Source organism: Schistocerca nitens, chromosome 6, assembly GCF_023898315.1.
Source record: "Schistocerca nitens isolate TAMUIC-IGC-003100 chromosome 6, iqSchNite1.1, whole genome shotgun sequence".
In the NCBI taxonomy this organism is placed as follows: domain Eukaryota; kingdom Metazoa; phylum Arthropoda; class Insecta; order Orthoptera; family Acrididae; genus Schistocerca; species Schistocerca nitens.
In genome coordinates this window covers 367463437-367490448 of record NC_064619.1, presented here as the reverse complement: position 1 = coordinate 367490448, position 27012 = coordinate 367463437, and the positions used below count along the sequence as shown (strand labels likewise).

The following is a 27012-nucleotide window of genomic DNA, read 5'->3' as shown; positions in this document are numbered from 1 at the left end:
CCTCTTAGCTGAAAGCTTACTTAGCTGACAGTTCTTTTGTTGTGCCTACTTGTGGCTCAACATGTCTGCTGTATGGTGGGTTTTCATAATAATATTGTCATTATTCCATCCTGGATTTTTCATTGTCTGAAATACAAGCATATGGGACATCACACCAGCTGTGTTATTGGACTGAGAGGTTTCTAGCAAACAAAACATGGCATGTTGTTCTCGATGGAGAGAAGTCTCCAGATGTAAAAGTAACTTCAGTTGTACCCCAATGGAGAGTCATGGGTCCATTACTTTTCACAACATACTTAAATGACATAGTGGTCAATGCCGGAAACTCCTAGAGGCTTGTTGCAATTGATGCTCTTGTATACAGAAAAGTCACAATGCTAGAAAATTGTAGCAAAATGCAGTAAGACCAGCAGAGGATCAGCACTTCATGCAGAGTGGGCAATTGATCTTTAACATAAACAAACATAGTGTATTGCATATACAGAGAAAGTCCCATATTTTATGATTACATGATTGTGAAACAACCACTGGAAGCAGTCACCTTCATAAAATATCTCAGAGTAAGCATATATTGTGATTTAAAGTGGAACAACCACATAAAACTAACTGATGGAAAAGTCATTGGAAGAATCCTCTGGAAATGTAGTCCATTGACAAAGAAGGTAGTTTACGAAACCTTCGTTTGAATAATACTTGAATATTGTTCATCAGTCTGGGATCCATACCAGGTAGAAGAATTAGAGAAAATCTAAAAAAGAACATCATTTAGTACACATGAAGCATCATCGAGATATCAACCAACTCCAGTGGCAGATGCCACAAGATGGCTTTCTGTATCACAGCATGGTTTACTGTTAAAAGTTCCAAGAGCATACATTCTTAGAAGAGGCAACAAATAAATTACTTCCTCATACATATATTTCACAAAAGTACTGTCAAAATAAAATTAGAGAGATTTGAACCCACATGGAGGCTTACTGGCCAATATGCTACTTGTGAAGCATTTATGGCCCGAACAGAATAGGGGAGGGGGGGGGGGGGGGGGGGCGACAGTGGAACATGAAGTACCCTCTTGCAGAGTATAGATGTAGATGTAGATGTACATATTAAGAATAAAGTCAAAAGAAAATCGATTAAAGCTAGTAGTTTCTGATTACATAACATTTTTAAGTCAGGGGTTGTCAACTGATGCTGCTGAAAATAATATTTATGCAGATCCCTAGAGGAAAATTTTCAAACATTTCTAGAAAAATTTGGGTCATTATTATGCCCTCTAGCACATAAAAGAGAGCAAATGATAGTCTGTGGAGACTTTAATATTTTCTGTTGTTAATTTTTTGTGCTTGAATTACACAAGAAAGCGATACACTAATGGACAACATATGTCTAGGTGAAAATTTAATTAGCAATATAAAGTTTTGACCAGTTCTGGAAGATCTCTAAGACAATAATGCAAAACTAATCATACTTTATAACATTCTTGATTTCAATGAAGTAGTATAATAGAAAATGGAATAATTAGTGGTCACAAAATGGGCTGTTTCCAGGCAGTAGTAATGGAAGCTGACTAAAGAGATGTGTATAATGTGACAGATGCCAGATCTAAATTTGATGTATTTATAAATGGGTCTCTGTCAACTTTTAACAGCTGTTTCTCTATCAGACTAATAGAATATTTACTAATAAGATATCAGAAAGCCTTGGTTTACCAAAGGAATAAAAGTATCTTATGCAAGGAAAACAAAATTGTGTGAAATATTTAGAAAAATCAGAGAAGTGTGACTGATTTCATACTGCTAGAAACACTATGCTGTCTTAAGAAAAGTGATTAAAAATCAAAAAGAGCCGTTATAGCGCCTGAAATTAAAAATTGAGACAGTAAAAGTAATGTATATGAAGTAAAATTGAGAGAGGAATCAGGAAATAATGTGATATCTGCAGATATATTTTTCCCACATGGAATGTTTCCCTCTATTATATTCATGTCATTAATTTGAACCCAACAATTACGTTTGTTATTGTCACTGTTGCATTCCGAAATCTTTCCTGTCATCTTATTTTCTCTTCTGTTTTTGCAAGTAGTTTCACTTTGTATTCACCTTCTCCTTTTTACCAAATCTACCATACAATTTTATCCTGCCTATATATACTCAATAATACGTAAACCACTTCCAAACCATAACCAAAAAATTTTTTTCCGCTTTCAACACTACCGCTGCTACAAGATCCACCGTTTCCAGTTCACAAACAGTTCCTTTCAGCTATAAAGCTCTTTGCCTTTACAAATGTCTGCTTGTGTCTGTGTATGTGTGGTTGGATATGGGTGTGTATGCGAGTGTATACCTGTCCGTTTTTCCCCCTAATGTAAGTCTTTCCGCTCCCTGGATTGGAATGACTCCTTACCCTCTCCCTTAAAACCCACATCCTTTCGTCTTTCCCTTTCCTCCCCTCTTTCCTGACGAAGTAACCATTGGTTGCGAAAGCTAGAATTTCGTGTGTATGATTGTGTTTGTTTGTGTGTCTATCGACCTGCCAGCGCTTTCGATATATATATATATATATATATATATATATATATATATATATATATATATATATATATATATATATATATATATATATATGAAAGCGCTGGCAGGTTGATAGACTCACAAACAAACACAAACACACACACAAAATTCAAGCTGTCGCAACAAACTGTTGCCTCATCAGGAAAGAGGGGAAGGAGAGGGAAAGACGAAAGGATGTGGGTTTTAAGGGAGAGGGTAAGGAGTCATTCCAATCCCGGGAGCGGAAACACTTACCTTACCTTACCTTTCCGCTCCCGGGATTGGAATGACTCCTTACCCTCTCCCTTAAAACCCACATCCTTTAGTCTTTCCCTCTCCTTCCCCTCTTTCCTGATGAGGCAACAGTTTGTTGCGACAGCTTGAATTTTGTGTGTGTGTTTGTGTTTGTTTGTGTGTCTGTCGACCTGCCAGCACTTTCATTTGGTAAGTCACATCATATGTGACTTACCAAACGAAAGCGCTGGCACGTCGATAGACACACAAACAAACACAAACATACACACAAAATTCAAGCTTTCGCAACAAACTGTTGCCTCATCAGGAAAGAGGGAAGGAGAGGGAAAGACGAAAGGATGTGGGTTTTAAGGGAGAGGGTAAGGAGTCATTCCAATCCCGGGAGCGGCAAGACTTACCTTAGGGGGAAAAAAGGACGGGTATACACTCGCGCACACACACATATCCATCCACATCCACACATATCCATCCACATCATATATATATATATATATATATATATATATATATATATATATATATATATATATATATATATATATATATATAGGGAAACATTCCACGTGGGAAAAATATCTAAAAACAAAGATGATGTGACTTACCAAACGAAAGCGCTGGCAGGTCGATAGACACACAAACATACACACAAAATTCTAGCTTTCGCAACCAATGGTTACTTCGTCAGGAAAGAGGGGAGGAAAGGGAAAGACGGAAGGATGTGGGTTTTAAGGGAGAGGGTAAGGAGTCATTCCAATCCTGGGAGCGGAAAGACTTACCTTAGGCGGAAAAAAGGACGGGTATACACTCGCACACACACACATATCTATCAACACATATACAGACACAAGCAGACATATTCAAAGAAGAAGAAACTCTTCGTATATATCTGTATATGTGTTGAGTGGATATGTGTGTGTGTGTGTGTGTGAGTGTATACCCGTCCTTTTTTCCGCCTAAGGTAAGTCTTTCCACTCCCAGGATTGGAATGACTCCTTACCCTCTCCCTTAAAACCCACATCCTTTCCCTTTCCTCCCCTCTTTCCTGATGAAGCAACTGTTGGTTGCGAAAGCTAGAATTTTGTGTGTATGTTTGTGTTTGTTTGTGTGTCTATCGACCTGCCAGCACTTTCGTTTGGTAAGTCACATCATCTTTGTTTTTATATCAAAAGATAACAGTCGGGTAGTCAACATATTCATTTTATTTTAGTTTAGTTTCTATTTGTGATTTACATGTTCTGGGAGTCATAGTCATTATACATTGCTAAGATGTGGAACAATACAGTTTTACAACTACCCTGCATTGTCTCAATGAAAGGCAACAAGCTGGCTCCTAACGGAGTTATCTCAAGTCACCCAGTAATTGATACTTTACCATGCCCAGTCTCTCCATACTCCCCCACTCCCCTCCTTTCTCTCTCTCTCTCTCTCTCTCTCTCTCTCTCTCACACACACACACACACACACACACACACACACACACACACACACACACTTTATATTATTATAAAATGTCATGAACATGTGATTCCTGAAGAGAAATGGCAGCCTTTTCAGTAGCTGTAGGGGCAGCAGTCTGGATGATAGACTGATCTGGCCTTGTAACATCAACCAACATGGCCTTGCTGTGCTGGTATTGCAAGCAGCTTAAAGCCAGGGGAAACTGCAGCTGTAATTTTTCCCAAGAGCATGCAGATCTATTGTATGGTTTAATGGTGACACCATCGTCTTGGGCAAAGTATCCCAGAGGTAAAATAGTCCTTCATTCAGATCTCCAGTGGGGGAATACTCAGGAGGATGTTGTCATCAGGAGAAACAAAAGTGGCATTCTATCAGTTGGAATGTGAAATGTTAGATCCTTTAATTGGATAGGTAGGTTAGAATATTTAAAAAGGGAAATGGATAGGTGAGGCTAGATATAGAGGGAATTAGTGAAAGTTGGTGGCAGGAGGATCAGGACTTGTGGTCAGGTGAGTACAAGATTATAAATACAAAATCAAATAGGGCTGCTGCAGGAGTAGACATAATAATGAAAAAGAAAATGGTAATGCAGTTAAGTTACTATGAACAGTGTGGTGAATACATTATCATAGCCAAGATAGACACAAAGCCAATGCCCACAACAGTATAGTACAAGTTTATATGCCACCTATCACAGCAGATGATGAAGAGATTGAAGAAATGTATGATGAGATGAAAGAAATTATTCAGATACTTCAGGGAGATGAAAATTTAATGTGATGGGGGACTAGGATTCTACAGTAGGAAAAGGAAGAGAACAAAATATAGTAGGTGAATGTGGACAAAGTGAATAAAATGAAAGAGGAAGCTACCTGCTAGAATTCTGCACAAGGTATAATTTAATCATCACTAAGACTTGGTTTATGAATCATGAAAGAATGTTGGATATGTGGGAGGGACCTGGAGACACTGGTAAGTGTCATATTGATTATATTATAATAGTAAGACAAATTTCCAACCAGATTTTAAACTGTTAAGACTTTCCTGGGGGCAGATGTATTCTCTGCCCACAACTTGTTGGTTATGAATTGTAGATTAAAACTGAAGAAACTGCAAAAAGGTAGGAAATTATGGAGCTTGGACTGGATAAAATGAAAGAAAAGTTGAGAGAACCAGGGTTTGTTGATAGTTGCAGGGGGAGGATTAGGCAATGGTTGACTACAACAGTGGAAAGAAACAAAGTAGAAGACAAATGGATAGCTTTGAGAGATGAAAATGTGAAGACAGATTAGGATCAGATAAGTAAAAAGTCAATGCCTAGCAGAAACTCTTGAACATCACAGGAGATATTCAATTTAATTGTTGAAAGCAGAAAATATAAAAATGCATCAAATGAAGGAGGTGAAAGGGAATACAAATGTCTTAAAAATGTCACTGACAGGAAGTGCAAAATGGTTAAGAACGAATGGCTAGATGACAAGTGTAAGGATATAGAAACATGTATCACTAGGGAAGTATATATCCAAACTGTAGGAAATTTAAAGAGATCTTTGGAGAAAAGAGAAGCAGCTGTATGAATGTCAAGTGGTAAGATGGGAAACCAGAGCTAAGCAAAGAAAGGAAAGCAGAAAGGTGGAAAGAGTGTATAGAGGAACTATACAAGGGAAATGAACTCGAAGTCATTATTATAGAAAGAGAACAGGACATAGATGAAGTTGAGATGGGAGATATGATACTGTGCCTTCCAAAGAAAGAAGGTGCTAATAGGTGTGAGTATTACTGAACTATCAGTTTAACAAGTCATGGTTGCAAAATACTAAGATGAATTCCTTACAGAAAAATGGAAAAACTGGTAGAAGCTGACCTTGGGGAAGATCCATTTGGATTCTGGAGAAATGTAGGAATATGTGAAGCAATAGTCACCCTATAAATTCTAGGTAGGTTAAGGAAAGGCAACCCTATTTTCATAGTTTTTGTAGACTTAGGAAAAGGTTTTGACAATACTGACCGAAATACTCTCTTTGAAGCTCTGAGGGGTAGCGGGGGGAAAAACACAGGGAGCAAACGGCTGTTTACAGCTTATACAGAAAGCAGACAGCAGTTACAAGAGTCAAGGGATGTGAAAGGGAAGCATTCGTTGATAAGGGAGTTAGGTAAGTTTGTAGCTGGTCCCCAATATTATTTGGTCTGTACGCTGAGCAAGCTGTAAAAGAAACCAAGGGAAAATTTGGAGAAGGGATTAAAATTCAGGGAGAAGAAAGAAAAACTCTGAGGTGGTTTTCCGAAAACAATGTATTTGTGTCAGAGACAGCAAAGGACTTGGAAGAGCAGTTGAATGAAATGGACAGTGTCTTGAAAGGAAGATATAAGATGAATGTCTACAGTAGCAGAACATGGATAATGGAATGTTGTTGAAAAAAATCAGGTAATGCTGAGGGAATTAGGAACAAGTCATTGAAAAAGTGGAAAATGAGTTGTGCTATTTGGGCAATAAAACAAATGGTTCTGAGCACTATGGGACTTAACATCTATGGTCATCAGTCCCCTAGAACTTAGAACTACTTAAACCTAACTAACCTAAGGACAGCACACAACACCCAGTCGTCACGAGGCAGAGAAAATCCCTGACCCCGCCGGGAATAAAACAAATAATGATGGCCAAAGTAGAGAGGATATAAAATATAGACTAACACTGGCAAGAAATATGAGTGTCAAGAAAAATTTGTTAACATTGAATATAGATTTAAATGCTGGGAAGCTTTTTCCTGAAAGTATTTGTCTGGATTGTAACCATGTGTAGAAGTGAAACGTGTTGTTGTTGTGGTCTTCAGTCCTGAGACTGGTTTGATGCAGCTTTCCCATGCTACTCTATTCTGTGCAAGCTTTTTCATCTCCCAGTACCTACTGCAACCTCCATCCTTCTGAATCTGCTTAGTGTATTCATCTCTTGGTCTCCCCCTACGATTTTTACCCTCCAGGCTGCCCTCCAATATGGCTGGTTCAAATGGCTCTGAGCACTATGGGACTTAACATCTATGGTCATCAGTCCCCTTGCCCGCCAATACTAAATTGATGATCCCTTGATGCCTCAGAACATGTTCTACCAACCGATCCCTTCTTCTAGTCAAGTTGTGCCACAGAATTCTCTTCTCCCCAATCGTATTCAATACTTCCTCATTAGTTATGTGATCTACCCACCTAATCTTCAGCATTCTTCTGTAGCACCACATTTCGAAAGCTTCTATTCTCTTCCTGTCCAAACTATTTATCGTCCATGTTTCACTTCCATACATGGCTACACTCCATACAAATAAGAATTTCAATATAAAACACATGTTTGATGTTTTCATGGATAGTCAATGCTTGCAGTAGTTAGGTTTCGACCCCTTGTTAATTTGGTAGTGCACAAACTTAGTTCAGAATCGTGATATGTGACATACTGCAACTGTCTTCTTATTCACATACCTTCACACTGGGGGGGGGGGACTAAATCTTCATAGATAAGTTTATCGTGGCTCGATCGCTACTAATGCCTTTTTCCCTTTTTCATATATTCAACCATGTATTCATTCACTTCAGTGTGCAGTCATACTACCACAACACTTATTTAATGTCATGTGTGTGTCTCTACTTACCTTATAAATCTGAAAGATAAAAGTGTGTTATAGGTGTGGTGCGACCCTTATTCAGTTTGGCACTTGTACTGTACTCGCTTTCTGACCTGGGGCAAGAATTTTCTGGTCCATCAAGTATAATTAGAGGGTGGACTTTCAATACTTTAACTTGTAAATATTGTACATTTATAGATGTAATGTATACAGTAGCATTTCGTAGTTTAGCAGCCCTTTCCTGTGTATATAATTTCTTAACTTATCTTTGTATGTGTGTATTGTGTAGATAGTCATAGTTATAGCATAGACTCTCTCTTAATGTTCTGTGTCCCAGTTTATGCAATACGCTTTACTAATGCTAGTGCGAGCTGTAATTCATCAGGTTTGTTTGTTTTGGGCACTCTAACACTCCCAGATGTGCCTGTCTGATGCACACATGCGTATGCTTTGTTGACTAGCATGCTCCCCAATGCACATTTGCCACATCGCTCTGATGCCCCTTACATCACGGTGAGTTGTGTATAGCACTGCACACTACCATGTGGTTCATAGGTTTGTTTGCTTACAACTGGGCTACGCACAAGGTGAAGCATTGTATTTAGAGTATTATTGTCTTCCTAGTTGCAGCCACTCATCTTATCATTTACACATTTGACGTATAAGAAAAAATACAAACAAAAATATTCGTTATCAACTAACAGCATAAATTCTAGAATGTGACTTTCCAGCATCATTAATCTAATATTATTTTACATATATAGAGCTCATAGGGTGTACAGCCCTTCTTCAGTATATAAATGTTCTCAAGCCTTTGTGTGGGTAAAGGCCCTTGTCTTTACCCATGCTCGTGTGTGCCAATCTGTATGCCTGTGGGTAGGGGATTTTAGTAATTACGTATGGTCCAATGTATAGTAAGTGCCACTTAGAGTTCATTTTTCGAATGTATGTGGATCTGGAATGTATTCTAAGTAACACCTTTTGTCCTATAAAAAATGGTGTTGTGCGTTTCAGCTTTTTGTCATAAATTCTTTTCCTATATTTAGCCCAGGTTTCAAGGTCGATTATTGCTTGTCGTATTGTAGCATCCAGTGATAATTCTGGTACCAGTATCTTGGGAAGAGGTTTTTCCCACTTGTCTACTCATTTGCAATTGCACATCAGCTCATTTGGTGTAAATCCAGGTGATGTATGAGGAAGGTTGTTAACAACTTGTAAGAAGAGAGTGACATATTCAATCCACTTGGTATGTTTACAAGGTATATAAGTCCTCAAAAACCTGCTGAATTCCTTAAACCCCGTTTCTATGGGGGATACTTTGGGATGAAATTTGGATACTGAAATGTGTTTGATTTTGTTGGAATCTACAAACTCTTTCCATTTACATTCAACAAAATATGAGGCATTATCTGTTTACATAACTTCTGGCTTTCCTACTGTTGCAAAATAATCCTCTTTGAATCATAATTAAACTGGCTGTAATGTTCTGTACTGCATACAGTTTTACATATTTGTTGAAAATATCGTACAGACCCACTATATATTTTACTCCCCCCCTTATCTCTGGGATACGGCCCAGCCACATCTAATGATACCTTTGTTAGAGGTTTTTGGTCTCAATGGGATGTAGTTCTATCTGTTTGGAGAAGTTAGAATGTTTTGCTTTCTGAAAAACAATACACTTTCTTACCACCTGTAGTACTCTTCGTCTAAGGTTGGGTAAATAACAATATTTACCTATTTTGTCAGTGCATTTTGCAGCTACACAGTTGCACCAAGTATATTGTGTGTATAAGATAAAACCATCCAAATATTCCTCTGGCAAACACATGTGCTATTGCTCTTGTTTGGGATGGTTCCTATGGAATAGAACTCCTTTGTGAATAGTGAAAGGCTTTTTATTACCGTTTTGTGTAAGTTTCACTCCACATTTCTCCAAACCCTCCAACTCCGTAACTGAATATGAACATTCAGCTTCAGATAAGGTGTGACTGGAGAAGCTAATTAAATTAGGGATGAGATTTCCCTCTTCTTGTACCATTTGAAAAAGACATAGGCCCAGACCCCGAGAAGATGTGTCAGTGCATTAACAAAAATCCTTCTTCATGTCTGGTTGAGATAAAATATTAGCATTTAATAAGGCTTGCTTGATGTTCCCAAAATTGATTTGACATTGCTTGTCCCATAACTGATGTCACTGTTCATAAGTTGTTAGGGATGAATTTCCTGAAAAATGTGACTAGGCCTAAGTATGCCTGTAACTGTCTCTTCCTTTGAGGAACAGGGCAGTTCCTAATGGCATCATGTTTTTTAGGATCAGGCAATATGCCTTCCGAACAGATTATGTGTCCTAAAAATTTTACCTTTTCTTGTCTGAAATTAGATTTCTTGAAATTTGCTGTTACTACATATTCGGAAAAGCGGCTCAATACTTGTTCAGTTAATCTTAAGTTTCTGCCCAAGTGGGTGTAGTGACCAAAAGGTCATCCACATATACTGTTACCTTACTCAAAAGTTAGGGCCCTAACACTTTGTCCAGTGCACAGATAAATACACCTCCACTTACGTTAAATCCAAATGGTAATACTTGAAATTTGAAGCTCCTGCTGCCAAATATGAAGGCAGTATACTTCCAACTTTCTTCATGTAGTTTTATTTGCCAATATGAAAACCGGAGTTTGATAATATTAAAAAATTTAGCATCATGGAATTTCATAAGCTGTTCCTCTAAATTGTCTGGACGTGTTCGGACTGGTACAATAATCTTATTAACATTACACGTGTCAAGGACCAAATGCCCCTTGCCATCTGGCTTACTCATGGCCAAAATAGGACCTTGCCATTGGTGGAGAAGCTTGTGTGTCTCAGCAATACAGATAGGTGTAACTACAATGAGCGGGTTTCCGTTGAGAGGCCAGACAAACGTCTAGTTCCTGAAGAGGGGAAGCAGCCTTTTCAGTAGTTGCAGGGGCAACAGTCTGGATGATTGACTGATCTGGCCTTGTAACACTAACCAAAACGGCCTTGCTGTGCTGATAACTGCGAACGGCTAAAAGCAAGAGGAAACTACAGCCGTAATTTTTCCCGAGGGCATGCAGCTTTACTGTATGGTTAAATGATGATGGCGTCCTCTTGGGTAAAATATTCCAGAGAAAAATAGTCTCCCATTCAGATCTCCAGGCGGGGCTACTCAGGAAGACATCGTTATCTGTAGAATAGATAGGTTAAAGTTAGATATAGTGGGAATTAGTGAAGTTCGGTGGCAGGAGGAACAAGACTTCTGGTCAGGTGATTACAGGGTTATAAATACAAAATCAAATAGGGGTAATGCAGGAGTAGGTTTAATAATGAATAAAAAAATAGGAGCTACTACAAACAGCATATTGAACGCATCATTGTAGCCAAGATAGACACGAAGCCCAACCCTACCACTTTAGTACAAGTATATATGACAACTAGCTCTGCAGATGATGAAGAGATTGAAGAAATGTGTGATGAGATAAAAGAAATTATTCAGATAGTGAAGGGAGATGAAAATTTAATAGTCATGGGGGACTGGAATTTGATAGCAGGAAAAGGAAGAGAAGGAAAAGTAGTAGATGAATATGGAATGGGGATAATGAATGAAAGAGGAAGCTGACTGGTAGAATTTTGCACAGAGCACAACTTAATCATAGCTAACATGAAAGGGAGTTGTATACATGGAAGAGGCCTGGAGACCCTGAAAGGTTTCAGATAAATTATATAATGGTAAGACAGAAATTTGGGAACCAGGTTTTAAATTGTAAGACATTTCCAGGGGTAGATCTGGACTCTGACCACAATTAATTAATTATGAACTGTAGATTTAAACTGAAAAAATTGCAAAAAGGAGGGAATTTAAGGAGATGGGACCTGGATAAACTGAAAGAACCATTGGTTGTAGGGAGTTTCAGAGAGAGTATTAGGGAAAATTGACAAGAACAGGGGAAATAAATACAGTAGAAAAAGAATGGGTAGGTTTGAGAAATGAAATAGTGAAGGCAGCAGAGGATCAAGTAGGTAAAAAGACGAGGACTAGTAGAAATCCTTGGGTAACAGAATAAATCTTGAATTTAATTGATGAAAGGAGAAAATATAAAAATGCAGTAAATGAAGCAGGCAAAAAGGAATACAAAAGTCTCAAAAATGAGATCGACAGGAAGTGCAGAATGGCTAAGCAGGGATGGCTAGAGGACAAATGTAACGATGTAGAGGCTTATCTCACTAGGGGTAAGATAGATACTGCCTACAGGAAAATTAAAGAGACCTTTGGAGATAAGAGAACCACTTGTATGAACATCAAGAGCTCAGATGGAAACCCAGTTCTAAGCAAAGAAGAGAAAGCAAAAAAGTGGGAGGAGTATATAGAGGGTCTATACAAGGGCGATGTATTTGAGGATAATATTATGGAATTCCAATCCCAAAGAAAGCAGGTGTTGACAGATGTGAAAATTAACGAACTATCAGTTTAATAAGTCACGGCTGCAAAATTCTAATTCAAATTCTTTACAGACAAATGGAAAAACTGGTAGAAGCTGACCTCAGGGAAGATCGATTTGGATTCCGTAGAAATATTGGAACATGTGTGGCAATACTAACCCTAAGACTTATCTTAGAAGATAGATTAAGGAAAGGCAAATCTACGTTTCTAGCATTTGTAGACTTAGAGAAAGCTTTTGACAATGTTGACTGGAATACTCTATTTCAAATTCTAAAGGTGGCAGGGGTAAAATACAGGGAGCGAAAGGCTATTTACAATTTGTACAGAAACCAGATGGCAGTTATAAGAGTCGAGGGGCATGAAAGGGGAGGAGTGGTTGGGACGGGAGTGAGACAGGGTTGTAGCCTCTTCCCAATGCTATTCAATCTGTATATTGAGCAAGCAGTAAAGGAAACAAAAGAAAAGTTCGGAGTAGATATTAAAATCCTTGGATAAGAAATAAATACTTTGAGGTTCGCCAGTGACATCGTAATTCCGTCAGAGACAACAAAGGACTTGGAAAAGCAGTTGAACGGAATGGACATTGTCTTGAAAGAAGGATATATGATGAACATCAACAAAAGCAAAACAAGGTTAATGGAATGTAGTCGAATTAAGTCGGGTGATGCTGAGGGAATTAGATTAGAAAATGAGACAGTTAAAGTAGTAAATGAGTTTTGCTATATGGGGAGCAAAATAACTGATTATGGTCGATGTAGAGACGGTATAAAATGTAGACTGGCAATGGCAAGGAAAGCGTTTCTGAAGAAGAGAAATTTGTTAACATCGAGTATAGATTTAAGTCTCAAGAAGTCTTTTTTTAAAGTATTTGTATGGAGTGTAGCCATGCATGGAAGTGAAACATGGACGATAAACAGTTTCAGCAAGAAGAGAATAGAAGCTTTAAAAATGTGGTGCTACAGAAGAATGCTGACGATTAAATGGGTAGATCACATAACTAAGGAGGTATTGAACAGAATTTGGGAGAAGAGGAGTTTGTGGCACAATGTGACTAGAAGAAGGGATCGGTTGGTAGGACATGTTCTGAGGCATCAAGGGATCACCAATTTAGTATTAGAGGGCAGCCTGGAGGGTAAAAATCGTAGAGGGAGGCTAAGAGATGATACACTGAGCAGATACAGAAGGATGTAGGTTGCAGGAGGTACTGGGAGATGAAGAAGCTTGCACAGGATAGACTAGCATAGAAGCTGCATCAAACCAGTCTCTGGACTGAAGACCACAACAACAACTACAATAAGGGGAAAATTATTGTTGTAGTATGACCCATTCAAGCATCCTGTTAATCTCTTTTCTTGCTGCTTCCCTCTTTGGACATGGTATATGGTATAAAGCAGAACAAAAAGTTTCATGAGGGTATACTTCCATTTCGTACACAAAATCCTTAATCATACCTGGTCTTTTTTCAAATACATGTATATAAGGGAGTATCAGTTCCCTAAGTTCTGTTCGTTGTTCTTGAGACAAGCACTTTGATTCACTTACCTTTGTGCTGATTGTGTCAACGTTTACTCTTTTGCTGCTGGCTATTCATTATTGTATGTACTGACAAATGTAACTATGGGATTCACCAGTTGAACCTCAAAATCGTGAGTAACTTCAGTTTCATATCTATTAGTACTTCCCCCTATTAGGTCTGTTGCAAATAACTGGTTATTTACTGTGAAATTACATTGGGCCTTACCTATATCAATTTGTACTTTGAATGTCCTAAATGTATCCATACCAATTGAACAATGAACTATTAATTTCTCTACCATAAAAAAATTGCATCGTTCAGAAATCTTTCCTAATTGTATGGGAATTAAGGCTCTTTTCGATTTTTGACCAGTGGCAGTTTGTGCCTTACAATTTTGCATTGGCAGTGTGGGTATCTGCTCACAATTCTTCAGTTCTTGAAAGAATCGATGTGACATCAAATTAGTCAAGCACAATGGGTATATCAAGGTCAAATTTTTGTGTGTATCCTCATTACTTTGTTATAGATCGTTTTTCATATCACTACCCTCATTGTATATGACAAAACAAGTGCCTATCAAGCTTGTGTCCCCCCCTTCCCCTTCAAGGTCACAGAACAGGGCCCTACCATGACCAGTTCAAGTTTTCTGCCATTGCGATGGCATCAGTATGTGGGTTAGGCTTAAGTTCCACAATATGGACTGTTGGTGTTTGATTACGCCAATTAGTATCCTTTGAGGCTCTTGATTGAAATTCTCTGCATGTTTTTCGGCATATGTGCGTTACTTTGCTGGCTGAATCCTGCTGTTTGTGGATTATTTGGCTGTCTGTTACTGATTTTTGTTTGCCAAGCGATTGGGTGATTATTGCCGGTAGCTTGTGCCTGTACATATTTTACATGCTTACCATATGCTACTTGCCCATTGTAGTTGTTTTTGTTAAATTTTTGCCCATTTATTTTATATCCGCCCTTGAATTTATGGCTTGTGCCATTGCCTTTGTGATTACTGCTACTATTACCATAGGTCTGTGTGGGGTAACATTGCCATCTGTGTTGTGCTACGAATCTGTTGTTCACTTGTTGGCCCGTAAATCTCTGTGGCACTATTGGCATATTAACAGGCTTGTGTTGTACTGGTCTCTCTTCGTATATCAAATCTATTGAGTCCAGTGCAGATAGAATGTATTCGGTGTCATGTTCCAGAATGGTAATGAGTTTTTCCCTAATGTTTTCAGGAAGACGGCTCTTTAAAATTTTCAGCACATCTACTGGAAATACCGGTTTATCCAGTCTCTGGTTTTATTCAAATATTTTTCAGAATAGCTCCTTAACCTTCCAAGTTTGCTATTGAATGGAGCTGGGTTGAATACTTCACGTCTGAGCCTCTCTTGTATGGCGTCAGACTGATATTTATCCAGAAAGGCTCCCTCGAACTGTTCATAGTAGTGGCAATGTTCTGCCATGTCTGTAGCCCATAGCAAAACGTCACCCTATGTGTATCCAACAACAAATCTAATTTTCTTGGCTTCGGTCCAGGTATGAGGTAAACATTTCAAAATACTCTGATCAGAAGTAAATACCGGAAATTTTCAATGTCGTGAGTAATCCCTCATTTGCAAGTAATGTTGGCAAACATGTTGCACTCTCACTGAGAGGAGTGTCTGTGTTCACTCATGGTGTAGCGCATGGCAATTGTGCTTGCTAGAGAGGTACAGATGCTGGCAAGTGTTGTTGCATTCTGCAACCTTTTGCTATTTTCCTTCGACGTGCAACCCACATATTGTGGGTAACCAGTGAAAGTATCTAACTTCTTTAAAAGCATGGGTTTGTTTTCTGCCAAAGTTTGTTTTGGAATATGTGTAGTTTTAGCAATACTGCCTTGTAATCTTTCCTCTGATTCCTTTAAACCTGTATCTAATTTAGATAGAAATTGACTTCCTTTCTCTTGTAAGGCTTCCTCTACAGTAGCTAAATAAATTTTGTGCTCTGACACTACCTTTTCAGCAAGGATGCTGCCCTTATCCAGCATCCCAGCTTCACCTTTTTCAGTTATTTCCTTTACATCTGCACATACCTTATCTCTCTGTTTTTTTCCAAATTTGACTTAACTGGCCTTCTCTTAGAATTAACTTTTGTACCTCAGTAGGTAAATTTTTGCACACATCTTGCAGCTAGCTGACTGCGTCCATCACAATGTTTACTGACACATCCACTTGGGATGCATCTCCTGAATTTGAGAATATGCTTCACTGAGATTTGGTAACTCACCAGCAAGTTGTTCTTGTTTATCATCTATGGATGATACTTTTTCCATTGATGCATTTGTATTGCACAGTGTGTCAGTAATTATTTCTTGTTTTAGTTGTTTATCTAACTCTGTCAACTTCCTGGTTAATTTGTCCGATAATTCAGTGCTTGTAGTTTTGCTCACCTCACTGAACTGTTGAACCGTTCTTGAAATCATTAAATGTCTGATTTTGCTGTGTAAGCTGTTGTCCTATATTTTCTTGATGTTTTGTAAACTGCTGTGTAAACTTTTGTCCTATATTTCCCTGATGTTTTGTGAACTGCTGTGTAAACTGTTGCATTATTAGTTGCACGAGTAGTGTGAAATTGTGTGTCTCAATCGTATATACATTGCTTTTACGAACTGTTTCCTGTTCTGGCGTTTGCGACATCATGAGCAAATAATCAAAGGAATTTTCACTGTCGCGCACTTCATTTTCACTATTTGCAAAATGTTTTCTGGTGAGAACTGAGAAATTCTTTCATCAAGTGTCATAATAGTGACATCATGATTAGTGGTAACACCAGTGTCATCATTTTTTGATAGTGGGACACCAATCTCCTTGTTTTGGTTGCCATTGGCCAGTTCACGAGTTGGCAGGTTACCTACAAACGTTGCCAAGCTTGGATTTCCAACATCTTGTCGTATTGCATTTTGTAATCAATTTTCAACAATGGCCATTTCCTTTGACTCCCTTTTTTCAAAAGTGAAATTTTGTCTATCGATAATTTTCAATTGAAGAATATTTAGGCTGCGCGTTCCCTAATAAACCTGATTGTTTCTGGCAAAATCTTTTAAAATTTCATGACTACTTGCACTTTAATGATTTAATACAAATTTTCATCTTTTTTTTAGAAATGCACTTTCCCTAAAGTATATTAATTGGAAGGATACAAGATTATCTACTACCAGAGAGACAGCACCAAGTGTGGCCATATAAGCATACAGCGTAGCAACTTCCTACCTTTACTGCTGAATTCAGCATTCCCGAAGCATCTGTTTGTAGGCAGAATGTAATTTTAATTTGCCCCTTCTTTAATTTTCTTATTCCCAATCTCATGGATATGTAACTAATACAATGAATGTTTCATTAGTTTCTGGAAAGAATAAAATGAAACATTAATCTAAAAAAAATTTTAAGCAATTGAAAGTTCTGCTCGGCGCTGTCCTTTAAATATCCACCATTGAATAGTGGCAGAATTGGTGGGCGGGCAAATAATGGGAACTGATTATTAATTGGTATGTGAATAATTAAAAAAAATTGAGTGGGAAGAGTAATTGAAAGAAATTGGAAGATACAAAAATATCCTGGGTGAACTTTAACTGGTACTAATGTCAACAGACCTTAAATGTCAATACATTTAAGATCAGTATTCATTATCTAAGTTACGTACTTCTTCACATTAATTCCATTGTGTGTAGTCCTGTTTATAACAATGCTGATGCAGGATTGCTCCTCCGCTGTTCGCGCAAATATCCCTCTTGTCTGCCCCAAACCTCCTGATGCACGATTCTTGGCATGGCAAAATGATGAACAGACAGGTTGATCGATGTAAATACATGAATAAACTTTAACTTATCAATAGTTTTTTACAACACTTTTTAATGTACACTTGAAATACACATTTTTAAACAATTCTGGTATGACGGATCTCGTCATGCATCCACCCGCTACCACTTATAGAAACAAACAGGCGAAGATACAGAAATTAACCAGTTGAAGAGCGTATCTCTTTTCTTTTTTTGTATCAAAACATTATCTCTGCCACAAAACAACTTGTTAATTTACCTTTGGCTTTATTTATATCCAGTTTACATGTATGAAAGGAAAAGAATGAAGAAAGAAAAAATAATATAATCCATTATAGTGCACTGTCAGCCAAAGTAACTTCCACCATATCTCATCAAGGAGATGGTAGATGGTGGTAGGTAGCAGTTGTTGTCAGTCTCAAGAAGATATAAGGGCTCACATAGGGTATTGAAAGGCAAAGCGATGGTGCCAAGGGTGCTGAGTGGCTTCAGAGGCAGTCTGAGGGTACAGCAGAGAGAGTTTGGGCAGGTGAGAATGTCCATGTCATTTCTCCAGTGGGGAGGAGCCCAGCTGGGAGGTGGCTTGATGGGATGCAAGGAATAACAAGAAGGTGTCTTCCAATGGATTGTGCTGACAGAGTTTTGTCTTTTGTGTTTTGAGTGCCCCAGCCAGTCTTTCTGCCACGTTATTGGAAGCTGGGTGAAAAGGTGCTGCATGGATCAGTTGGATCCCACCTTTTTCGCACAAAGACGGTAAAGGCTATGTGCATGCCCTTCCAGTACATGTTCTGCTGTGTGAGGTGTTTAGTCAGGATGGTGCCCCAGTGTCCTTCACATAGGAGCTTCAATATCTGTTGCTGTAAGTTTACTGGTATAGCTACTCGTTTTGTGCCAGCATCACTTCGTTTATATGATGCCATGATGAGAGGTCGTGTCAGTGTTGCCAGATTCCTTGAATGTCTGGATGGCTAATGCCTTTTGCTCTGGAGGCTATCCATTCTGGACCATGTTGTGGACTGCACTAAGAGTGGGATCCTTGCTGGTGTGTTGTGCAATGAGATTTGTGTCGGTTGGGAGTCAAGTGACAGCCTCAGCTGCCACGGTGTCCAAGAGAAGACACATCTCAGGGTCGCCACCGAACTCCTTGTCATTGCCCACAGGCAGGTAGGATAGCAGATCTGTGTTGGTCTGCTATGGTGAGGTTTGATACAAGGTGTCATATGCACAGGCAAGAAGAAGAAGGGGCCGCCACTGAAGGCACTGTACAATGTGAGTGGGAATAGTGGCAGTAGGTTGAATAATAACAGAAAGGGATTGTGGTTGGTCAGGAGTGTGAAGCAGCAGCTGTAGATGAAATCATGGAATTTCCTTGCACCAAAGGTGATGGCCAGGGCTTCTTTTTGTATTTGTCTATAACTGTGTTGTGGTATAAACAGAGTGTTTGAAACAAACACAATTGGCCTTTCAACCCCTTTGTTGATGTGTGAGATGACCACCCCTGTCCACAATCTGAGGTGGCTGCGGACTGCAAGCCATCGAGCACATGGGATGCAGAAGTGGTTGCTTGAACATTGAGAATGCCTTACACATTTGGGGTCCATTCCTGCTCGATATTTTTCCACAAGAGTCAGTGTATGGGTTTTGTGATCGTGGCCGCATGTGGGATAAAACACCTGTAGTAGGTAAAGTATCCCAGTGCAGATTGAAGCTGTATGATATCCATTGTTGTGGGCAGATGTTGGATGGTGTCAACATATCCTGGTGTAGGATGAATACCTGAGGCTGTGAAGAAGTATCTGAGGTGTATGACTTGAGAGACAAAGAACGGGCAATTGTCTTTGTGGAATTTGAGATTGGCCTCTTGTAGTACTGTGAAGAAGGGCTCTAGCTTCTTGGCTAACTCCTTGTTATCCTTGCCTGTGACTAGAATGTCATCCAGATAGTGGACTACACCTGGAAGCGGCTGGACCAGTTGCTCCAGGTACCTCTGAAATATGGTGGGAGCTCTAGCAATTCTGAATGGAAGGTGGTTGTACTGGAATAGCCCAAAAGGGGTGTTAATAATGCAAATTTGTTTGGAGGGCTCATCTAAAGGTAGTGTAAGTAGGCATCTTTAAGGTCAATGTCGGTGTATATTTTGTCCCCTGCCAGTCAGTTCATCAAACTGCCAATCTTAGGAATTGGTTACACATCCACAATGGATTGTCCATTGACTGTTGACTTAAAAACTTTGCGAACTCATAATGCGCCATTTGGGTTTCCCACCAGAACTGTGGGCAATGCCCATTGTCTATTGGCCACGGGAGTGATGATGGCAGTGGCTTGAAGCAGGTGTACTTTGTCCTGTACTTTGTCTTTAAGGGCAGATGGAATATTGTAGGCTTTGCAGAAGTGTAGAGGAACATCTATATGTGCTGCAAAATTCATAACCCCAAAGGTGGGGTTCTTGAAAGCAGATGCCAATTGGTTCTGCAGCTACGTCATGTAAGAGTTTGTAGTCACTGAGTAGATGGCAGGTTCTGCAGCACTGATCTTGAGTCCGAGAGTGGAGAATAAGTCCATCCCCAGAAGGCTGACATGATGCGTTTTGTGTACTACCAGAATCTGGTTCTGAATGGTATGTCAGCGATACGAGATTGTGGCCCAAAACTGTCCTTTGATGTGGATGATATCATTAGAGTGGCTCCACAGATACTGGAGAGTTGGTGCTCCCAAAGTGGAGTATGTGGCCTAATCAATGATGGTAGCTGAAGATCCTGTGTCAGCCTGAAAATTAAGTTGGTTTCTATTGACATGAGGTGCATGGGGCCAGTGGTGTGAGGCAATGTAGCCTGAACAAAACTTGTGATTGGGTAGGGAGTGTCATCATCCACTGATTCATGATTGGCTTCATCCAACTGTTACAGTCCTCTGACATTTTATGTGCTGACTGATAAACCTCAGTTTGATGCCCCATCTTGCCAAACTCATTATACTTCGCTCACATGAATTGGCATTGTTGCTGTGGATTGCATGTGAAATGACTCCATGGGTGTCGCAGCTTTGTCACGAACACTGTTGGAGGGTCTTGAATAGCGGCCATGGAATGAAATGATTGTTCGAACACTCGGGTGATAGGGAGGCATGTTTCCAGAGGAGGGGCCATCAATTTGAGTAGGTGTGTATGCAGATTGTCATTCAGTGCATGGACAAGGATCATGTCTCTGACCAAAGATGCAGCATATGACTGTTTACTGTTGGGGTTAGTGCATTCAAAATTGTAGTCTTTGGACAAGCCCTGCAGTCGGGTGATCCATTGTTTATATGTTTAGTAGACATATTTGTGACTTGTGGTGACAATTTGGACTTGTGCGTCAAAGTATTCAAGAGACCAGACTTCAGTTGGTCACAGGGTAGCGAATGTAGCTCTGCTTCAGGGTTTAACTGCTTGAGGAGTTAACTGCTTGGAGAGTTCTCACTGGGTGGGGGTACCTGCAGTTATATGCTCAAATAATGACTCCACATTTCATTGCAACTGTTGAAGGCCAAGTAGCAGGTTTTGTGATAGGTCTACATGTTCAGCCATGATAGGGTTGTGGGAGAGACACTGTGGAAATATAAGAGCACTTGATTGCAAGACATGCAGCAATATACCGAGCGAGGTGGCGCAGTGGTTAGCCCACTGGACTTGCATTCGGGAGGACGACGGTTCAATCCCGTCTCCATCCATCCTGATTTAGGTTTTCCGTGATTTCCCTAAATCGTTTCAGGCAAATGCCGGGATGGTTCCTTTGAAAGGGCACGGCCGATTTCCTTTCCAATCCTTTCCTAACCCGAGCTTGCGCTCCGTCTCTAATGACCTCGTTGTCAACGGGACGTTACACACTAACCACCACCACCACCACCACCACCACATGCAGCAATAAACTTTACCTCTTTACCAAACCGATGTGCTGCTCACATCAACACAGGGAAAACAGTGGAAAACAGTGATCAGAGTTTACAAAAGTTTATTAACCAACGAAAAAGATGTCTGCTTTGATGATAATAACAAAATCACAATTACAGTGTCTCACAGATTTGAAGACTTCATTCACAGTATGGTGATGCCAGAGTCTGACAAAGGAACACAATTAGGATCTTCATAGACAAATACACTTGTATGGAAAATATTCTAAGTCTGATGAAGCTGTCCTGAATAACACCAGTGTAGGAACAGAAAAGTCTGTCTTTGATGCAGTCTGATAGCATGAATGGAAACAATGATGATGATTGCTGAATACAGTGGTGTTGGTCTTTATGATGGACTTCAAGAGCGTCCTAAGACAATGGAATGTGTTACACCCACCTGGAGAAGAGGAGAGGCTCTGAAAGCCAAAAGAACTGACCTATGCAGCTCTGGCACTGACCTTCATAGTAACCACCGGTGGAGTACTTATGGCACTATTTTCTGGCCATATGTATGGTGGATGCAAATAGTTTGCTTTGAAATGGAGGCCTCTGCTAGCGCTCATACTGCTACTGGCTGCCATTATTGTGACAAGGTGAGTTCATTACACTTAGGGCGTGCAGGGGCCATATTGGCTGCAAGCATGTATGAGGTGCCTGTAGGGTTACCGATTGCTTTTGTGATGATCTCCGGTACAGCAGCCACTCTTAATATCTCCAAGGAAGGGCCTAATGACATGGAATAAACCATACAACCAGTAGGTACTGCTAGCATGGTAAAATAAATATCATTGTGCCGAATTCCAGATAAACTGTGTCCATCCATTCCATAATGCATGCACATAAATACAACATAGATCCAAACAGTAGGTTATACTAATTCATTACCTAAATAAACTTTTTGTGCCATCAGTCATCATTCATTGGTTTGGTAAATTCTTGTGCAATGCATGACTTCACCAAATTGATATGTTACACTACATCTCTTTGGAAGACAGTTAACAGGATTGTACCGACTATGATGTGTGTGCAGAAAGCCTCCATCAATGGGGAAAGGCTTGATCTTCTCAATGTGACTGGCAGCGAATATGAAAATGTCAAACACATTGTAACAAGCCCTAGCAGACAAGTTTACACTGGAAATCTAGAAGATTTCTTTGAAGTGACAGAGGCAGCCTCAAAATGTATTAAAAACCTAGATATTAATTTGTAGATTTACTATATTAGCTATATTTATTTTGTAAAAGTATACAATTCATGAAACTTCCTGGCAGATTAAAACTATGTGCTGGACCGAGACTCGAACTCGGGATCTTTGCCTTTCGCGGGCAAGTGCTCTACAGAAGTAAAGCTGTGACGACGGGGCATGAGTCGTGCTTGGGTAGCTCTGTTTGTAGAGCACTTGCCCGCAAAAGGCAAAGGTACCGATTTCGAGTCTTGGTCCGGCACACAGTTTTAATCTGCCAGGAAGTTTCATATCAGTGCACACTCTGCTGCAGAGTGAAAATCTCATTCTGTATACAATTCATGTATGTTAGTTGCACTTCAGTTTATATTGCCATATGCTAAATAAATAAATCCACTCCCAATGCCTTGCCACATGGGTCAAATCCCAGTGGAAGATTTATTGCTAGACCTGCACATTTCACCCAACCAGCAAATCATAGTCTAGTCCTGTCATAGGCTTATCCTGTCCCATCAAAGGCAGATCCACTTTTGAAAACAGCCATGTCATATAAAATGTGGCCAACAACAGAGTTGACCATTTAATGGCAAAACATGCTGCTGACAACAACATGCTCAATACTGTGGGTGCTTCACAACCTGTTCCAAATGGTTCCTTCATTGCAGCACCAGCTTTTCTGAATTACTCAGGTGAAATTATCCTTGGAACAAACACTTCACACATGTAATACTCTTGGTCTCAGTGTGTGCTAGCCCACTGCACTCACACACTCTACCTAATAGTCTCCCCTCCCTTTGTCCTTTCATTCCCATTCCAGATTTTCATGTCATCATTGTGTGCTGCATGATCGCATGGGCTCTGGTGCCCATCTGTTGCATTCCCATCCCGTGCACCTGCTACCTCCCTATCCTGCATACTGTCTACCTCCCTCCAAACCTTCTGATACCTGTCCGCAGTCCATCCTCCAACTTCCTGCCTCTTTCTTCCCCTACCCACCCTTACCAACATCCCCCCCCCCCCCCCCCATCTCACAGCCCACCTGCTGAATTACAGTACTGGCATTGGGTATTCAGCCAGTGCAGTGTAACTGCACAGGTGTGTGTGTGTGTGTGTGTGTGTGTGTGTGTGTGTGTGTGTGTGTGTTTTATGTGACTGTGGACAACTTAATGCTTTGACTGTTGGGTCAGATCTCCTTCAGTCTTAAATTATTTAAATTCTAATTAACAAAACTTTCCTTACCATATTTACAACTGTCTTGAGTATAGGTTGTCAAAAATGCTTCTTATTTTGTCTTTTTTTCTAACAGGATAAATAATATGATTACTGTAATTTGTGAATTAGCTGGATTAATTAGCATATGTATTTCTGTGCAGCGTGGACGCAGACATCCTCCTTTGCTGAGAAACCACCCTCCTGTAGGTGGGGCCATATACTGGGAGAGATTTCTCTTCAATACACTAAAGAAATCTGTGCTAACGTTTCAGAAAGTAGAGGATCTCAAAAATTCGTCTGTCAAGGATAGTGTGAGTGATATTAATATCTTGTGTAACTATTTATTTTATTCAATTCTCTCTCTCTTCTCTCTCTCTCTCTCTCTCTCTCTCTCTCTCTCTCTCTCTCTCTCTCTCATTTTTCTCTCAAGAAAACTGTGTTTTGGAGCAGCTCTGCACATAATAAGGAAGTAGCTTTACGCTACAGATACGAGTAGCAGCAAACTTTGAGACATTACTTCAGTCTTTGCTTTTTTACTTTGTGGAATAGTTATCAATTGGAATGGCATTCGGGTCCAAGCTGCCGGAGTTGGCGGTCATGTGTGTGTGAGGTGTGCTTCCTTGTGTGATTGAATGTGTGTGTATTTCCCTTTCTGAAGAATGCTTTAGCAGAAAGCTAATATGTCAGTGTCTTTCCATTGTGCCTATCTGCAACTCAATGTGTTATCTTAACAGTGAGTAGCAATCTATGTTTTCCTTATATCATTAACATATTGTAGAGAAAGATGACTGAAACCATCTTGTTAATACTATATGTCTTGTAACATTCACAGAATTAAATTAATGATCGTTAAGTACAGAAACTAAATAGTCAGTGAAATTTTGTTTCTGAAAGAGACAACTACCTATGCATCTGACCTACAGTTTTGTGTACTGTACATCAAGAAAATATTTTTATATTCACTACACTTTTTGGCTCCACAGCATACATTAATTTTCAAACTTTTCAATAAATATTTTTTTCTTGGAAAAAAAAAGTAACATGTCAAAGTTATGATGGTCTTATGTAATGCACAGCCAACATGCAGGGGTCCAGACAATTGTAAGAGAAGAATATCATTTTGTGTATTACATGCATTGTTAAGCGCACAAAATGAACTTAATTCCTGCCCAAGTTACAAGTCAAAATAAACAAATAAAATTGCAGAGGTACTAATATTCTTCTCTCATTCACCTCGAAGAGTGGTTGGTCTGGATGCATTCATGACACAAGGGGCCCTCATGGATCAGCCACAAGATGGAATGTTAAATTGAGAAGAGTCCTTACAGTTTATGAGAATAAAAAGGCCATTCTAGAATGTTTTCAACGCATTGAAGATACCAGCAACCAGACAATTACTGTGAATCAGGCATATGATTTAGGGTTGAAACTGTAACAACCAAAATTTTCCTCTTGGTTCGAGACATTTTATAAAATAATGCCCAACGAGGATATCATGTAAAGCCAATTACAGAAGTGCACCACTGATACTGTGTCAATAAAGCAAGCAATAGCACCATTAAAAAAGGAACTTTTGAAAAGCAGAGACCACATTGATAATACCATAATCAAGGAAGAACCAAATGCAGCAAAAAGATGATGTGAGGACATATATATATAACAAGGAATGTAGTGGCAGAATAAGTATGTGATACAGTAATTCAGTAGAAAAAACAGAGATTCGAATTCTCAGCTTCTTATTGGCCTCTGATTTTCTTGACCAGCACTTCTTCCCTTCACTGAAGAATAAATTTCCTGAAAAATGTTTTTTTGCTGTTGAAAAGTGCAATAACCCTTTCTGAAATTATTAATTAAAAATTATTTGCGACATCTTTTTGGTGACATTTTGAAGTTGCTGAAATCAGTAGATGCTATTCCAGTGACAACATGTGTTTCTCCTTTTTGTGTCACTCATCAAAACACTTCTTAGAAGTGTCATGGATGAAGATAGGCTGTCTGCTCTTGCCATGCTATCTATTGAAAAGAAAATGATCCACAGGCTTTCAGATCAGAATGAGAGAGTCATAGACAGAGTCACCATGAAAAAGAGAGAGAAGGACGGACTTTCACTACAAATATACCTCTACAGGAGATTCTAACCCCATGAATCTTTCCAGGCTCATTTTAAGGTAATTTTAAAGATACAGAAATATTTTAAGTATTTCAGAAAATTATTTGGAAAGGTAAATGGCATAATGCAGTAAAAATCATGAACATGCAGTCATTCTAGGCATCACTCGCCACTGATCTTAAACATCATCATTATCATTACACTGTCTCACTACAATATATACTTTAATATAAAGCCATCATTATACTAAAAACCCTTAATATCTCATCAGAACATTGAATAAAATCCAAACATTTCATTCTGACAATATACATAGACAAGTGTTGCAATGTAATTTTCAACCCATCACCTCCACGCTGCAAAGACAGTACGACCATAGAGCATCAGTATTCAAATTACAATTGTCCAGTACATACTCAAAACTTTTAACTTCTTCCCCAAAATATATTTTACACTTTTCAATCCAGTTTTTCTACTCACTGGATTCTCCCCAACTCTTATTTGTTTAGTACTAATGGAAATGTGTCGTACAGCTGCAACATCGGAGCCATAGCAGAAAATTGTAATGTCGGATGTAGCCTGACACTCGATCTGAAAGAGTTGAAATTTCACTTGTTATTACTTACCATATGTTAATATTTGTACTCTGTATTGTTTTCTTGAATACTTTCATTCAAATTTAGCAAATTTTATATTTTTTTATTTCATGTGATATAATGGAAATAGAGATAAGAAAGCAGACACTGTATATAGATAATAGCAATGAAGTCAAACAATGGAATCTCCATGTTGCAATAGAACAGTTCACGGAAAAGATAGCTTGCTACTATCTGTAAAGATAATGTGCTAAGTTGCAGACAGGCACATTACCTTTTGGCCCCAGCCCCCATTAGAAAACAAAAGAGAAACACA

At 39.2% G+C, this 27012-nt stretch overlaps 1 protein-coding gene across 1 annotated transcript in view; it reads left to right on the top strand.

Moving 5' to 3' along the window:
- Positions 1-27012, top strand: part of LOC126263364 (dynein axonemal heavy chain 10) — a 1742213-nt gene that overhangs the window by 325206 nt on the left and 1389995 nt on the right. Inside the window, exon 14 of the mRNA XM_049960456.1 lies at positions 24152-24301. Within this exon, the coding sequence (XP_049816413.1) occupies positions 24152-24301 (150 nt within the window). The remainder of the gene's footprint in view (positions 1-24151; positions 24302-27012) is intronic.